At 38.4% G+C, this 16,341-nt stretch overlaps 2 protein-coding genes and 1 long non-coding RNA gene across 5 annotated transcripts; all 3 read right to left on the bottom strand.

The window, feature by feature from the left end:
* Positions 1 to 38: 38 nt before the first annotated feature.
* LOC137889467 (uncharacterized) lies at positions 39 to 5,838 on the bottom strand. 3 transcript variants are annotated; one of them, XM_068733341.1, is made up of 7 exons: positions 5,778 to 5,838; positions 3,952 to 4,305; positions 2,980 to 3,153; positions 2,731 to 2,832; positions 1,347 to 1,384; positions 1,098 to 1,256; positions 39 to 457 (listed from the first exon to the last, which is right to left on the bottom strand). In XM_068733341.1, the coding sequence occupies exons 1-7, from the start codon at positions 5,815 to 5,817 to the stop codon at positions 284 to 286; spliced, it is 1,041 nt and encodes a 346-aa protein (XP_068589442.1). In that variant the 5' UTR covers positions 5,818 to 5,838; the 3' UTR covers positions 39 to 283. The 3 variants fall into 3 exon arrangements, with proteins under 3 accessions (XP_068589442.1, XP_068589444.1, XP_068589443.1); XM_068733343.1 differs by having other exon boundaries at positions 2,731 to 2,775; XM_068733342.1 differs by having other exon boundaries at positions 2,980 to 3,108.
* A 2,977-nt stretch (positions 5,839 to 8,815) lies between these two features.
* LOC137889579 (3-hydroxyacyl-CoA dehydrogenase type-2-like) lies at positions 8,816 to 13,198 on the bottom strand. Its single transcript, XM_068733496.1, has 6 exons — positions 13,084 to 13,198; positions 10,984 to 11,148; positions 10,131 to 10,295; positions 9,801 to 9,929; positions 9,577 to 9,685; positions 8,816 to 9,288 (listed from the first exon to the last, which is right to left on the bottom strand). The coding sequence occupies exons 1-6, from the start codon at positions 13,105 to 13,107 to the stop codon at positions 9,098 to 9,100; spliced, it is 783 nt and encodes a 260-aa protein (XP_068589597.1). The 5' UTR covers positions 13,108 to 13,198; the 3' UTR covers positions 8,816 to 9,097.
* Positions 13,199 to 14,620: 1,422 nt separating this feature from the next.
* Positions 14,621 to 16,298, bottom strand: LOC137889424 (uncharacterized). Its single transcript, XR_011105219.1, has 2 exons — positions 16,130 to 16,298; positions 14,621 to 15,748 (listed from the first exon to the last, which is right to left on the bottom strand). It is a non-coding gene; the product is annotated as an uncharacterized lncRNA (long non-coding RNA).
* Positions 16,299 to 16,341: the final 43 nt, after the last annotated feature.

Raw genomic sequence — 16,341 nt, 5'->3', positions numbered from 1 at the left:
TTTGGAGTAAGAGAAACAAATGTCTTTTGTCCACAAGAGAGCACTGACAAGTTTATTAATATATATATTTAGTAATATATTGGTCACAATTCTTTAGAAATACACATAGAATTGATAGTATTGTATTAAAAAATGTTTGTTTACATTATGTGTTACTGTTTAAAAAAATATCAGCAGATATACAGTAATCAACAGTAATTGTGGCGTGAACGTTACTCATTCAAGCCCCTTTGTGTTCCCCTGTTGGCCACTGATGGAGAATGTGGCGTTGACAGCGTCTGTGCTACGGCTGATGTGAAGTAACAACGGAGTACAGGGGAGGTGACGTGTCTTCTACCCGAGGCACAGAGTAGACAACGTTATCTGCATCACCACGGGGGGCGCTGTTGAGCGAGGCAGCTGGACCGTCGGCAAAATCGACGTCAGAGTAGATTAGTTTACCCGAAGCATCTTCAATCTGCGAGAAAACAAAGAGAGGTCAAAGTTCATCACTTAGGCTCTTAGCGTGAGTGCTTCCTCATATCATGTAAACCGTTTACAGGGTTTTATCTCCAGATGTATTGAACTCAATGTCTGTATTTCAGCTTTCACTCTGAGGACTTCTACCTTGAACCAATGGAAGCTTGTGGCTCTAGATATGACCAGGAACTGGCTTGGTTCCTGTTTTTAATAGGTTGCTTTTCTGTCTTGATGAAAAAAATAGACAGATGGAGTTTCTTTTCCAACTTTGTTGACTTAACTTAATATTTTTACCAAAGTCATGTTACTTGGAATTATTTTAAATTTGAAACAAGCTGATGAAGTTCATTCTAAACCACTCTTTTGAGGACTTCAAAATATTTCCTTTGCAGTACATTTGAATAACATTTGAATTTGTCTCAGACTTCCTCTCAAAACCTGGATCAAAACAAAAAAGGCAAATGTACATTTAAGAAGCTATTTTTTACAACTGCCGTCTTTGGGTGAGGGACAGAGAAATCGCTTTTGTGAAATGTGTGAAAGTCGTAACCATGACTGTGTCAAGTTATTTTAGTGGCTGTAGCCTTAAGGTGTTTTCTAAGCCTAAAACCTAAAATCCTCCCACAGTTGCAACTCACGGTCTTCTGAGAAGTGGCTGCAGTGGCCAAGCTGTATTCGTCTGTGGTTTCAACACCGTTTGGTTTGGTGTATTTGACGTAAGTGTAAACTGTAGATACTTCTACAGGAGATGTGCTCCATCTGTCCTCCTCTCTGATCTCCTCGTACTCACGGTTGGCCTGAAGAAGGAGAAGAGGGGTTTGTATTAATATGAGCAGGTTTCACAAACATGAAGGATGCTGTGATGTCCCAGATGTACTCAAACTCACCTCTGTGTCATTAGCGTACTCAGTTTCCACAGGAGGTTCTGAAAGGCATGCAGTTCAGTATATCAGCTCAAAGAGACAAGTTTTAAAAACATTTTACGTCTTCTTTTCTAAAAAGGATCCTAGAAAGGTTTTGAGCAGACCTCCTCTCCTCTTGAAGAGAGTCGCCTTTGTGCTCTATTGTTTTTTTAGATAATCCACCATGATATTTGCTTTCAATCTCTTTCAAACAAACCTATATAATACCTTGATGTATAAGATAGTATACAGTATACTATCCTAGTAGGGCTAACATATAAAGAAATACATTAATATAAGACAAAATACAAGACAGAAAAGGAGCACTATGTAGGATTTAATGGCATCTAGTGGTGAGAATGTGTGTCAGAGAACTACGGTGGCCTTCAGGTAACATATAAATGCCAAAGGCTCTCAATAGAACCAGTGGTTGGTATGTCCTTTCAGGGCTACTGTAGAAATGTGGTGCAATATGGTGAATTTCGTGAGAAGGACCCACTCCCTATGAAACTATAAACGGCTCATTTTAAGGTAACGAGAACAGAACGACTCTTAGTTTCAGGTCATAATACATTAATGAAATGAAGGTATGAATATAATATTCCATTTCTGCCAATAAATCCCTCCAAATCCTACACACTGTTCTTTTAAGACACATGACAAATGTACATTTGTATCACATTCATTCATCTACATGTAGCTCATATACCTCTCATTCCAAATCTCTCTCTCTCTCTCTCTCTCTCTCTCTCTCTCTCTCTCTCTCTCTCTCTCTCTCTCTCACACTCACACACACACACACACACACACACACACACACACACACACACACACACAGGTTCTATGTCCTGTATTGTATTCTGTATAGATACCTATACCCTCTTGGATTTCATTCCTCACACACCTATCAGAGAAATCTGGATAAAACTTATGCATTTTATATTTAATCTAGTATATTCTTGTCATCAATTTGTTTTTACACTACATCTTTTACAAAAAGTAACTTTAGATGCATATTGATGAGATAATAGCAGTTTGAATAGGATAACGCTCATTTGATTCTATTAAGTTCAGCTTGACACTATATATAAAATCTTATACAGTATATGAATAGTTATTTCATGATATCTCGTATATATAGCGTGTGACATAATCTAGGAACATCGAGCAGGATTTAGCTTTCAATTTAAAATAGTCTGAAACACTTCTGAAAGTCCCTTCTGCACTTTTCTTCATCAGCTAAATGTTCCGTTTTAGTTGTCCGGATGTCTTTGTTATGTGTGTGTGTGTGTGTGTGTGTGTGTGTGTGTGTGTGTGTGTGTGTGTGTGTGTGTGTGTGTGTGTGTGTGTGTGTGTCCTGTAGCCTCACCTTTGGGTATATTGGCCCTCTTCCTGCAGAATATCAGCACAGCTGCTAATAATACGACAAGTATGACGACCAGAGTCAGACCCACATACATCAGTGTGTAATCTGTGGTTGTTTGAGCAGATGAACAAGTTTGTTTTACACTTTATTATGTAATATATCTGGGAGTCTGCATAACTGTCAAGCTAATAACAACATGAACTAAATATTTAAATCATTAAATTAATACTTTATAACAAAAAAATGTCCAACCTGCAGCTGGTGTCTGTTCCTTTTGAGACTGCTGGGTACCTTCGGGGGAGGCTGATGAAGGTGTGTAGCTTCCTGTACTGGAGCTCAACCACTGTGTTGTAGTCAGTGTGGAGGCTGATGGGACTGATGCTGAAAAAGGTTGGAGAGTCACATTTGGTTTTGAAGAGACTGGAGCTGAGAAACACACAAAAAAACAATGAACACACAACTACACAATCAGATACTAATTGATACAAAGAAATCTGTGGTAATATTTCACTTCAATAAAACGAATTCTCTGTGAATGTATCAATATATTTCTAATCATACAGCAAAATACAGAATGTAATCAATGTGTTTGGTGCAACACTATTCAAATCAGCTGTAGTGTATGAAGGTAGATTTGTGTCTTTATTACGCAAACAAAACCTTTGCTTTCAAAACGAAAAGCTACGGTTTCAAAACGAAAAGCTACGGTTTCAAAACCAAAACCAAAACGTAAAGCTACGAGTTGAGTTTGGACGTAGTGGGCGGGGCATACGCTGCTGAATGAGCCAGGAGTTTCTATTGGTGGGTTCGACTTGGATCCCGGCATCTACTTCCACTGTAGAGGTTACTGTGATGAGCGGCATGGAGGTAAGTTGACATTATATTGCTCTGGTAGCACTTCACTTTGTTTTCATGTTGTTAGTGTGGTAGAGTCTCTTTTTTTTAAGAACGACATGAGGTGTTGCTGACATGACGCTTCACTTTCTGCGTGCATGTAACGTAAGTCGAACCCTAATAAAGACACAAATCTACCTTCATATAGTGTGGGACAGTGTGAATGTATCACATGTTACAGTTGAACTGTTGGTTTTAAAGGAGCATTCATCAGTTTTTACAATGATGAAAATATGCAGCTCTAAATATAATCGTTAGACTAAACACATCGAGGTATTTGAAACATCAGCAGCTGTCAGTGAACAGTTCATTCTCTCAGTAGAAACTCACCTTCTTCAACTCTGATCTCAATCTCCTGGTATGATGGTGAGAATGTTAAAGATCTGTGCAAACCACATCTGTACTTTCCTGCATCTGACTTAGTCAGATTTGTGATGCTCACATACAGAATTGTAGAAGTCTGTGGAAACGTTCCTTCTTTATATTCAATGCTGTATCTGCCACTCTTAGCTGTGACATCATCTGTTTCAATGAGAATATCTTCTTCTTCACATGGTTCCTTACAGAAGATCTTCCTTATTCCAGAGAAAATGAAGTTGCATCCAACTGTGATGTCTCCTCCTTCCTTTCCTGTACTGACGATGATCTCTGCATTGATGAGACCAGTGTTTCTGCCCCGCAGTGCTATTGAAAGGATGATCAATCAATAGTTATTATCTGGACTTCCCTTCCTCTACTGGGATAAACTACCCAGTTCAACTAGTCTGTTACTGAGGGGTAATAATTTAATACAACTATAATTTAATTAGGATTCTTTCAACCAAGATTTTAAGCATTTTAAGCAGGAGTTTGGGGTAGTAATAATATTAAAAAACTCAGAGAACAAAGTCATACATTTAGGGGGAAAAAAACAATTTTCTGAGATTAAAGTGGCAAATTTACGAGAAAAATAAACACAAACATACAAGACTAAACGTGGACAACTCAATGAAAGATTTCACTTCATTATCAGATTAGAATTGAAAGAATAAAAGAAAAGAATATGGCTACCAGTCACAAAGGTTTATATGATAAATATTGAGTTAATTGTTTGAGTTATGGAGAAGAGCTAAGACCATAAAAGTGTTTTCTTATTCCTTCTCCTTCTCAGAGATGTACTCTCTACAGTTGGTACATTGACTGTTTGGTGAGAATCAACACAAACAGTCAAACTGATACAGATGACAAAAGTCAAAAATTAGCTTTGTCTTCTTTCTGAACACGTTTACTGAAAGATTTAATTGATCCCAACTCATCCAATAGATGCAGCTTGTTTTCCAAGATTGATTTTCTACTGAACTCTCTGCAGCTGTAGTCAGATTTACTTATGAGTTTCACCATTTAATTTAATTCTTGATTTAAAGTTTATTTTGTTAAAGTCACCAGTACTTTTAATGATGTCATGTCAAAGTGACTAGGTAGCTGGTGACTAGTGGAAAGTAACTAAGTACATTTACCCAAGTACTTTAAGTGCAGTTTTGAGGTACTTCACTTCTATTTTCTGCTACTTTATGCTTCTACGCCACTACAATTATTTCATACATTTAGTTACTCTGCAGAATTAGATTAAAAATACAAAATAAAATCAATGTCAATTAAAATGTTTTAATATAGATTATAATGAAACTGTATGGATCTCCAGGAGGAAATCAGCTGTGCAGCAATTTATAAAGTAATTAAATCAGCTCCACCTCTACCAGCTGCAACATTAAAGTGATGAACACATTAATAATTACAATGCAGAATTATGAGCTACATTAACATGATACAAGCCATTCTGCATAGTGAGTACTTTTACCTCTGATACTTTAAGTATATTTTGATGTTAATACTTTTAAGTAAAAGTTTGAGTGCATGGCTTTTATTTGTTTCTACATAGTGTTATTTATAGTATTTCCAGATCTTAGTTCCCCTCCACTGAGTGACTCATACAAACTCCGATCATCCTGTTTAACCACAGAAAGCAACAATATGTGTTGAACCAATAAGAGATGTGATGAAACACACTTCACTCATGAGAAACTGTTTCCCATCTACTGCAGAGCTTAACTGACCGACTGAAAAAAATAACATTGTAAAATAAGAGAATGATAGAAATAGAAAGTCAGCGTACTCACTGAAAAAGAAGATGCAGATCAAAGTGTGATGAATGTCCATGTTTGAGGTTCTGATGGTTAACCCAGCCTCTCCTCAGTCTTCACTGACAAACCAGGAAGTGCTCACTTCTTTAAATAATAGAGCCCCTCCTCCAACCACATCACATTATCTTTACTGTCCTCCCTTCCTTATGCATTTTTTTTCCCCTGTAAGTTTATGTGTGATTGTACATTAGAACTGTGTTTGTTTGTAACTTGATGCAGTAATGTCATGTTTTTGTTTAAAAGTCTCCATCTTTTTAAAGGCACAATATGCAGCACTTTTCTAAAAAACAATACAAAAAGAATCCCTCTCAGTCGTCACTCATGAACCACTAGAACTGTGTGGTGAGAGACCCTGCCCTCTGCCTCTATTTGCTCTTTTCTTATTATTTCTTCTGAGCATTAGGACCCCAGCCAATAACCAGGGTGTGCTGCTCGTACCCAATTCCAGGTCAAACACCACCACTTTGTCACGTATATGGAGTGTTTGTATTTTCAGGACAGAATAAGACAGACTGCTGCAGTAGAATAAAGCATCACAAGAGTGTGCACCATTCAAAGTGATTGCAGTCTATAGAACTCATCTGGTGATAATTGGTACAGGATAATCCCTGAAGCTATTTCTTCCAACACTTACATTGTTGAAGCCTTGGTGTTTATTCAGACCTAATGGAAGGGGAGATGTACATATCATCTACAACATGTTCAATTCATTTGAACACTCATCAGTAAAACACCAAGACAAAACAATTATACATCGATGCATTGTTGCAACCCACAAATCAAATTCTAGTGACCGACAGCAACTCCTGCAGCACTTTAATGATTTGTAGGTGTATATTGTATGCTCTCCGGTGTTAAAAAGAATAAACAAACATGATAATGAGCATTATTAGTATTAGGTTATAACTGCAAATTGACCACGTTATGAATAAAATCAGGTAGAGCCGAGAATAAAAAGAGGCGTGTTGTAGAGCAATATTGCTGCTGGATCAATCTGTCACACACTTTTTAAATGGACTAAATTACAAACACAACACACCGTTTTAACTGCTGCGTGCAGATGTGCATACACATGTTATCACAAATGATTTGCTTAAATGTATACACTGATTGCTTAAGATCGCTTCTTGAGCAGTTCTCAATCAAACAGGTGGCTTTAATAAAAGGTTCACTTTTTAAAATACTGTTAGCGTCACATATCTAGTACCACAGAATCCAGTGGTTGGTCTGTTTGACACAAATGAAATGCATCAGAGGACCAAAGTCCTCTTTGGTCTGGTTGTGTGGTCTGCAGTTACTGACAGTTTTCACACCAAACAAACAAACTGCCCTACATAGACAAACACAAACAGATCAGGTGTGAAAGCACCCTGAGGAAATTCATATTTTTCTAGTTGTGATTTGTTTGTTCATTTCTTGCCACAAGGCATACTCTTCACTACCAATGTATCCGAATACATTATTCAGATACAATCAATGGTTACAGAGTGGATTTTACATTACTTGTCATAATATAAACAAATGGGGTGTTACTAGTATTTCTTAGTTTGACATTCAGACACTGTAAAGTTAATCGTCGATAACTTTCAAATTTTGAAACTGTATTGACCAAAATACTGTATATCCCCATGCTATATTTATCATAACCGTAGTGGAAACTGAAGGAATTGAAGAAAGAGAAAACATGGTAAGAACATTACAGACAAAAAAAACAAACAGGTCTTAAAGAAAAAAGGACCCTAATGGCCATCTAACCCGGGTCTAGTTTTAAACGGAATGGACCAGACCCAAAGTCCCCCTAAAGCCTTGAGCCCTCAGGGATTTAACCGACGTCACCTGGTAAAGGTTGAGTGTGAGAGGCTGCAGGGCTTGAAATGGTACATATCACGTTACCTCGATGACACCAAAACATGCTTTGTACTATTGTGGGTTTTTATTTTATTTTTTTTTCTGTGTGATTTGAACATCTTCCAGTCAATTGTCAAATAATCCATTTTCTTATTTTTGTCAAAACAACTACAATAAACAAAATTTAAAGAAAACGTTGAATAAACCAGGTGTGTAATATAGTCTCTGCTTTCATGGATTTTTATGGATCTTAAATCCTTAATGTTAATGTTTAATATTACAGGCTGAACACCCATGTGCCTTCCTGTTTTTGTTTGGTAACCCTGTGGTAAACATTACACGCTATGAATTGTGGGTAATCCCCCGAGGCAAAGTTTGTAAAAATGCTGACCTAAGGAAAGTGTTCATAAAGGGTTCAAAATGTCTGCGAGAGAAGAGAGCCCTCAAACACTCGAGGGTTTGACAGTGGGACCGCCCTCAACCCTGTGAGGGAAGGGGCAGGTATCAAAGATGGCTTTGGTAAAAAATTTAGGGGAATTGCTGCATTCCCAAACTTTCTCATATTTAGATTTTTTTACTTGGGTACGAACACAATTTACGAGTGTTCCAGAACTCTTGTAAGAGTTGTGTGCAATTTGTCTGCTGTTATCCAAGCAATTATACTATAAACCACTGAAATAATTTGACCCCCTTCCGTTGCTGTGGGAAGACGTTTTTTCATATCGGACCATTTCTTAATTTCTGTGACAGTACGACCCTCAGGTGACACAGCATTAATACTGCTGCTGATGCTGTTCAAAATGATAGACTTTCCTTTATGGGAAGGAAAGTCTGTAAAAGGCAGGATTTGAATAAAGAACATACAGTATGTAGCAGGACGCATATCCTTATATGGTATTATTATGGCGTTAATTATGCTAATTTACAATTCTCATGAATGCACGGATGGCATTCATCATGTGTTATGCTGGTTATTTACATAGTTATCTGATGTTAGACGAAAAAAAGTAAGATACAAATTAAGGTAAGAATACAAAACAGTTTTCGCATGAGGTCAAAGTTCCTAATTTCTTCTCAAAATAAAAACTTCTGGGTTCAGGAAGATTTGAAAGATGCTGTAGGGGAATACAATTCTACTTTTAAGACAAAAAAAAAAACTTCTTGGAAAAGATAATCAAACCCATCTGGAGGTTTATTATAATCTGGATTAGTTTACAAAACAACCAAAGCGGTGTGCATAAACTACTGCAATGCTCTGAATGATGTACAGATATGTAACACACTTTCTCTCACACTGTATGCAGCTCTCTACAACATAATTGTACCAGGCACCCACTCACACACACTCACACACACACACACACACACAAAATGTTCTCTTAATTCGACGAAGGTGACGATCAACACCCTTTGTTAACGTGGACACACAGACACACACACCATCCGTCTCAGGGCTGCATGCGAATGGCTCCGTCCAGTCTGATGACCTCTCCATTGATCATGGGGTTCTCAGCCAGTGATGTCACCAGGTGGGCAAACTCAGCGGGGTCTCCCAGGCGAGAGGGGAAGGGCACCTGGCGGGCGAGAAAGGAGCGCACCTTCTCTGGGAGACCAGCCAGGAGGGGAGTGGAGAACAGACCTAGAGGGAGAAAGAGGAGAGAACATTGAGATTCATACACCAAGGAAATATCCTTATCAGATCTTAAGTTAACTCAGATCATGCACTTGAGTAAAAGTACCAACACAACAATGTTAAATACTACATTAAAAGTAAAAGCTGGAAGACCCGGCTGCGGGTTCCCGGACACTTACAACAGCAACAGAGAGAGTTGTGTATAAGACAGGGACGGTGTGTCTACGTGGCTCCACCGCTGTAGGGGAAGAGATCTCAACGGGACAAGATTTCTGTTACACTCCTAACACTGACCTGGTGCTATGGTGATGACTCTGATGCCCATGGGTGCCAGATCTCGTGCAATGGGGAGGGTCATCCCAACGATACCGCCTTTAGAGGCTGAGTATGCCGCTTGGCCGACCTGGAGAGGAAACAGAGAGCACAAAAAAAAAAAAAGAAAAAAGTTGAGAAACGGAGCGACCACTCAGTTGTTTCTTTAATGCTTTTTTTTGTTTTTAAAGTTTGTTTCAAATGACCTGTCCATCAAAGGCTGCCACGCTGGCTGTGTTAATGATGCAGCCTCTGTGTCCATCTGCATCAGGCTCGTTCTTCCCCATCGCACCCACAGCAAGACGAATCACATTAAAGGTTCCTGCAATGTTCACCTGCAGAACACACACAAAGCAAGGCCACTACAAGTGAAAACCCTGCATTCAAAACCTTACTAAAGTAAAAATATGTAAGTATTATCAGCTAAATGTACTCAAAGTATGAAAAGTAACAGCATTTTGTCAACACATAGTGGTCACACAGCTGCGGCTGGTATTTATTTTTCTACTGATCTACATCCTGATCAACATCCTTACATTGATTACACGCTGGAAGTCCTCCAGGCTGTGAGGAAGGTCCTTCTTAAAGTTATACGTTTTAACGGCGACAGCGATGCCGGCACAATTAACTGCCAGGTCCAGCTTCCCAAACTTCTCTCTGGCCAGAGACACCGCCGACTGCACGTCTGCTTCTGATGTCACCTGAGAAAGGAGAAGGCTGCGAGGTAAATATCACCAAGCATTCATGTGTAAATGCACCAAATATAGACACCGGTTCTTTGGTTCAATTTGCATCCAGCAAGTAGAGGAAAGTCTGGCATAAATAATGTGGAGGGTCAGCATGTATCACATGCACTCGTCATTGTGTTGGATGATGTGCGAGTGCCATCTGCTGAGCTGAGGGCATCATTTTAGAGCTCAAATTACAGCTGCAGCCTTGATCTGTATTTCTTTTCTCTTTCAGTTACCACAAGTGCAATTAGTACATTTTATACCTTCCCATAAAAGTTATTATCCTTAAAGATTTTATGTTTTTTCAGCAATATCGTCTCAGTGTATTTACATACTGTAACAGTCTATATAGTAGTTTTTATTGTCAGTGGCAGAGTCCGCCATACCCGCATTGGATTCAAGGTAATTAACTACAGAAGGGATTACAAGGAAACAATGCATGTACAGTATGTAATCCAGGTTCAATAATTGTAGTTTTATCTCAATGGTAATTTACATTTGGTGTTTGAATTATACTGCTTTTAACTATAAAAATGTGGGTATTTTTAAGGAAAGAAGCAAAGAATCAATAGAACAACTTATTCATAACTTGTTAACTGTAATGTACATGTTTATTGATTTTGCATGAGTGATAGTGCCGAGTGCGTTTTGGACCCACGTCTGCAGGAGCGAAGGCACAGCGGTCCCCCAGACTGGCTGCCAGAGCCGGTCCATCAGAGGACGGCAGGTCCAGGATCACCGCAGACGCTCCGTTCTGGATCAGACGCTCCACAGTGGCCCGGCCCAAACCGGACGCACCGCCCGTCACCAGCCCAACCATACCCTACACAACACACACGCACACACACACACACACACACACACACACACACACACACACACACACACACACACACACACACACACACACACATACAGACAGGGACGGACCAGAGGGTGGAGGGTAGTACAGGAAATAAGGAACAAAGGAAAAAGTTAAAAAAGTAAAAACACAGGAAAAAACATGGGTCACTGAGAAAGACGGGTGAAAAAAAGATCAAAATTGCTGATTAATTAAAAAAGCAGAGGTATCACTTCATCATTTAGGACTGGGACCGATAGGAAGTAAAGATTATTATTACTCAAGTGGTAACTGTTTGTAGAGCTGAAATGATTAGACGACTAATTGATGAGTCAATCAACTTAAAGAGAAGATAAGATAGAACTTTATTAATCCCGAAGGAGTAATAAATACAAAGTGCAAAAGAAGTTTTACTGACACCAGTTCTGAATAGATTAACAATACAAGTAAAGAAAAATAACTTAACTAAAATAGAAAAGTAATTTTGCAAAATATGATCACCAACAATTCTTTGATTGTTTTTTTATAATGTTTTAATGCAAACGTGCCAAATTTTCACTAAAACCCGGCTTCTAAATCATAATATGCTGCTTTTTTGTCTAATTTGATTATAAAATAAACATGTTTGATCACTTTGGGCTTCTGGACATTTCTACTATTTTCTGACATTTTCTCTCAGCCATTAATCAAGAAAATAATGAAGTTAGTTTTAAAACAGCCCTGATTGTTGTTAAGAGGAGTTCAACATTAATTATCTCCAGCAGGAGGATTATTATCACATTCTGCTGCAGCAAACTGCATAATATGTTAGGTGCCTGGTTATGGATTCCAGGATCTGCCGGCTGACCTCTCATCACTACTCAGCGGCTGTGACGCAGGCAGACAGCTTGGTGAGTTTTAACTGTTGTGAAATGTCTTATATGATACTTTAGAGCCAGTTGGGATGTATTCATTCAATCACACAATACAGCAGTGGTCCTCGCAGACACACTCTACTGAAAACACCTTTCTAGTTTATACTGTTGTCATTGGAACTACTTTATATCCAAGACTGAGTCACTACAGTTGACAGTGAATTCTATGGAATAGCTATTGCTGAATTTTTTCAAACGGATCTTTTTGAGGTCACCGAAAACGTGTTTTTAAATATTTGGTTGGTCTCTAAACCTTCATCTTAAATGTGTAGAGTGCCAGACCTCACACTATGTACTGATACTGATCAACACATAGTGGCAACATACCAAGATATGCAGCCAGCAAAGGCAGTGAAGAAGACTGTCAGCTAGTACACACGTATGAACCGGATACTGGGGTTAAAGTACTTTTTTTCTTCTTCTTTTTTTTAAAATTAAAAATCTGCTCTGACAATATTTAACATGAACAGATATGTACCTGACACGTCTGTTATACCTCAATAATACACTATGCATTTTGGTGAGTAGCACTGAATGTAAACAAAACTATAAATATATATTTGTGCTATATATAAAACAATATTTCCCTCCAAGATGTAGAGGAGTATGAGTGTAAAGTAGCTTCAAGAAGAAATCCTCAAGTTAAGTACAAGTACCTCGAATTTGTACATAAGTAGAGCACTTGAGTAGATGTACTTGGACAGACTGTACTAATGTCAGGGACCAACGACGTTATGTTCGTGGACTAAACCTTTAAAGTATTGTCTCAAAGTCTCCATTGTCAGTGTAACCGAGAAGACAAAGGTTAACAAACAGGCTGCTGTGTGGACTCATTAATTCTCTAATGTTGTGCTACACAATGAAACTTCGTAATTACGAGGAAAACAAATTACAAATTGCACACATAAATAGACACAGGCGTCTAACAAGTGCAACGCATCCTATATATATTATAAATCATGTAAGTGTTGCAGAGTGGAGATTTATCTTTTTCTTTCCTCACCTTGACACACCGAATGTTCGCCATGTTGGTTTATGAATGGATCACCTTCTTCTTCTTTAGTGTTTAATCGGGGTTGTTAAACCAGTTTAGAGCTGCATTACCGCCGCCAGCTGGACTGGAGTGTGGAACAAGAGATTATTCACAACAAAACACAATTTTAGATTATTAAAATAATGTCCCTTTATAGGGTATATGGTAAAGGGTTCATAATAAAGCCGATAGCCCTGGTGGAGAGACGGTTTGATACTCTTTTCTTAATATAAGACTTATTCACTGGGATACGTAGTTCTGCACCAGCACACCCTGCATGTGGGTAGTAGGAGCTACCACTTGATATGTTGGAGCACAGATTCATTTAATTTCTGTTTTTAAATAAATTAAATAACAATAAAAAACAATAAAAATTAGATAAAACAAAAATAACAATATAATAGAAATAAAAAAGAATAAAACAAAATGTTATACAATTAAATAAAACTATGGAATCAATAGAAGAAGAAGGACCGTAAAAACTGAGCTGTTAATGGAGTTCTTACCTATAAGGGCAGTAAAATACTATAATACTGCAAGTGTGAGAGCTCTGTCATTACGACTTTAGCTTTTAAGCCCCGCCTACTTCTGTCTGATTTGACCAATGGGTGAGCGTATGAGGGAACGCCTGCTTTGGGATATGAAGGATGATGTCCAATCACAGACACTCTGCTGCTCAACAAGGTCAGCTCAGGCGACGCTTCAGGAAGTTTAATATGTCAAGTTCACAAGGTTTTGACTTGGTTACTGATTTATCTGCGGTGGAAGAAGTACTTAGATCTTAATACACGACGGAGAAGAAATACTCTCCGAAACAAGTAGAAGTCATGCATTCAAATTGTATTAAAAGTACAAAAGTATTAGCAGAGAAATAAATAAAAGTACTCATAATGGAGACTAGCCCATTTCTGAATTCTGAATGTTATATTACTGAATTATATTTGTTGCATTGTCACCTTAATGTTGATGCTGGGAAATGTGGAGCTAATTTTAATTGCTTTATATAACCTACTGCTGGGTAGCTTGTGACTGTCCCCCCAGTGATCAATAAAGTTTTATCTTAATCTATAATATTACATCATGATTTATCTGTTAATTAAAATTGTATTAATTAATCTGAGTCTGCGAGGTCAGTTAAATTAAATATAACATAAAGGTACAATGTGTCCCTCTAAAATTTAGGAGAGAAGTATAAAGTATCATAAAATGGAAATACTTAAGTGAAGTACATGTACCTCAGAATTGAACAGTATTGTACTTAAATACAGTACTATTTTATTATTATAACTACCTATTACTCTACCTACCTTCCAAGGGAATACAGGTGGAAAATAGGAATTTGCTAAAACCTGGTACATTATCTCCTTATTTTAGTATACATATATGTATATATTATATATGTATATATTGTCCAACCTGTTTTATCATTCAGTTTTTAATCCCTCAATTGACTCACTCAGGCTGAAAATAAATGTCCCAGAATGACATTTAATAAAGCACAAACACATTTAGAGGTACAACTGTTATCTCCTTTATTTTAAAGTGAATACAAAAATACAGCATTTAAATACATCAATCTTTCTACTATTAAATTAAGAATCTATGATGATGACAATGAAATAGATCGGAAATTCAGACAAATCTTCACATACTTCCAAGATACTTCTCTGGTTTGAGCATTTCCAATGTTAGGCTTTACTGCTTTTACCTTTTTTACATCACTGTAAACTGAATATTTTGGGGTTTTAGATTGTTGGTCAGACAAACAAGGTGTCATGCTGGACTGTGGTTATAAGCATTATATAGACTGAACTAATCAAGAAAATAATCTGCAGATTAATCTGACACACACACACACACACACACACACACACACACCGCAGCAGCCGGAACACAGTGCATTATGCTGCCACGCTGTGGAAGGCAGTAAGTTGTATAGTTGTATCTCCAAAATTAGGGGTTGCAAATATCCCAACACCCCCACAACAACACAACTTACTACCTCACCACAGCACAGCTACAGACACGTCTGTCCTGGGACGTCGTAAAACCGGCCCAGGGAGGTTATTAAATAGCAATAACGTCAAGAATTTTACAAATATCTTAATATCTCAGGATTCTCCTACGGTGGAGACACTTAATAGAAATACTGAATCATGATACAGGCGTTGTCTTCTGATCAAACAAGGACAGCAATATGCAGAATATAACGAGCTAAATTAATCCTATGTTCGTGATGTAATTTAGGAGCGCTGTTGGTCACCAATGGCAACAGAGGCTTAAGTCACCGTGGCAACTGAACAAGGATATGCTGGAGATCTCCATCGTGAGGGTTTAGGATGCCGTGAGAAAGACAGTAGGCTGTATAGTTATCTCCCAGATCTGGTGTGATCCTAAAACTATACAAACTACTACCTCATCCCACAGCTCCCCTGTCATCCTTTGAGTCCAAATCATTGAAAATCTTTAATTTGAGTCCCCTTCTATCCGTTTTAACATGTCTGACAAGGACACGATTGAAAGAATAGATGTGAGAGGACAGGAGAGGTGACCAATCCTCCTCAGAAAAATGATGTAGCCCATTTCTCAAAAGGCTTCCTGTCCTTGAGGAATGTCTCCAGGGCCAGACGACTACCTAGGGAACAAGAAAAAAAAGACATGTTATAAAGGGGGTCAGGACGTGACGAACTGGCCTCGACACCAAAGAATATTAAACAGCAATCATTGAGCGACCGCTAACATTTTCTTAGCTTGTGTCCTACATCAGGTGAGGCTAACAGGCTAACCCGGACACCAACTCAGCCATTTAAGCTAGTTACCAATTAGCTGCTCAGCAAATACGCGCTTGTTGACATTACGACGATATCTATTAAATTAATAAGAACTAAAACTTGTTGCGAGGTATTTCATTTAGCTTTTAACTGTAGCACCAGCCTTTTAAGTCAGCTAGCCAGCTAGCTAGCCCAACAGTGTTCACAAGCTAGCTGACAGCTAGCTGGAATTGGCGGTTCTCGACCTCTCAGTCCGTCTGTCACATCCGTCTGTCGCGCGCGTCCTCACGGGCGCGCGGCTCCCAAGTGGTTCATCTGTACCAGTAACGGTTGGTGATGTTCCGCTCGAGGCAGCGGTTACTCGTACACTAAGTGTCGACCTTTCCTAGCAGAAGTATCGCAGCGAGATGTTTCGATGCCTCGCTTCACCACGCCAAAAAAAAAATCACGTGACCAC

Source organism: Cebidichthys violaceus, unplaced genomic scaffold (genome assembly GCF_023349555.1).
Source record: "Cebidichthys violaceus isolate CVI_PGR_0920_01 unplaced genomic scaffold, fCebVio1.0.p SCAF_6, whole genome shotgun sequence".
Lineage (NCBI taxonomy): Eukaryota > Metazoa > Chordata > Actinopteri > Perciformes > Stichaeidae > Cebidichthys > Cebidichthys violaceus.
This window is presented reverse-complemented; position numbering and strand designations above follow the sequence as displayed.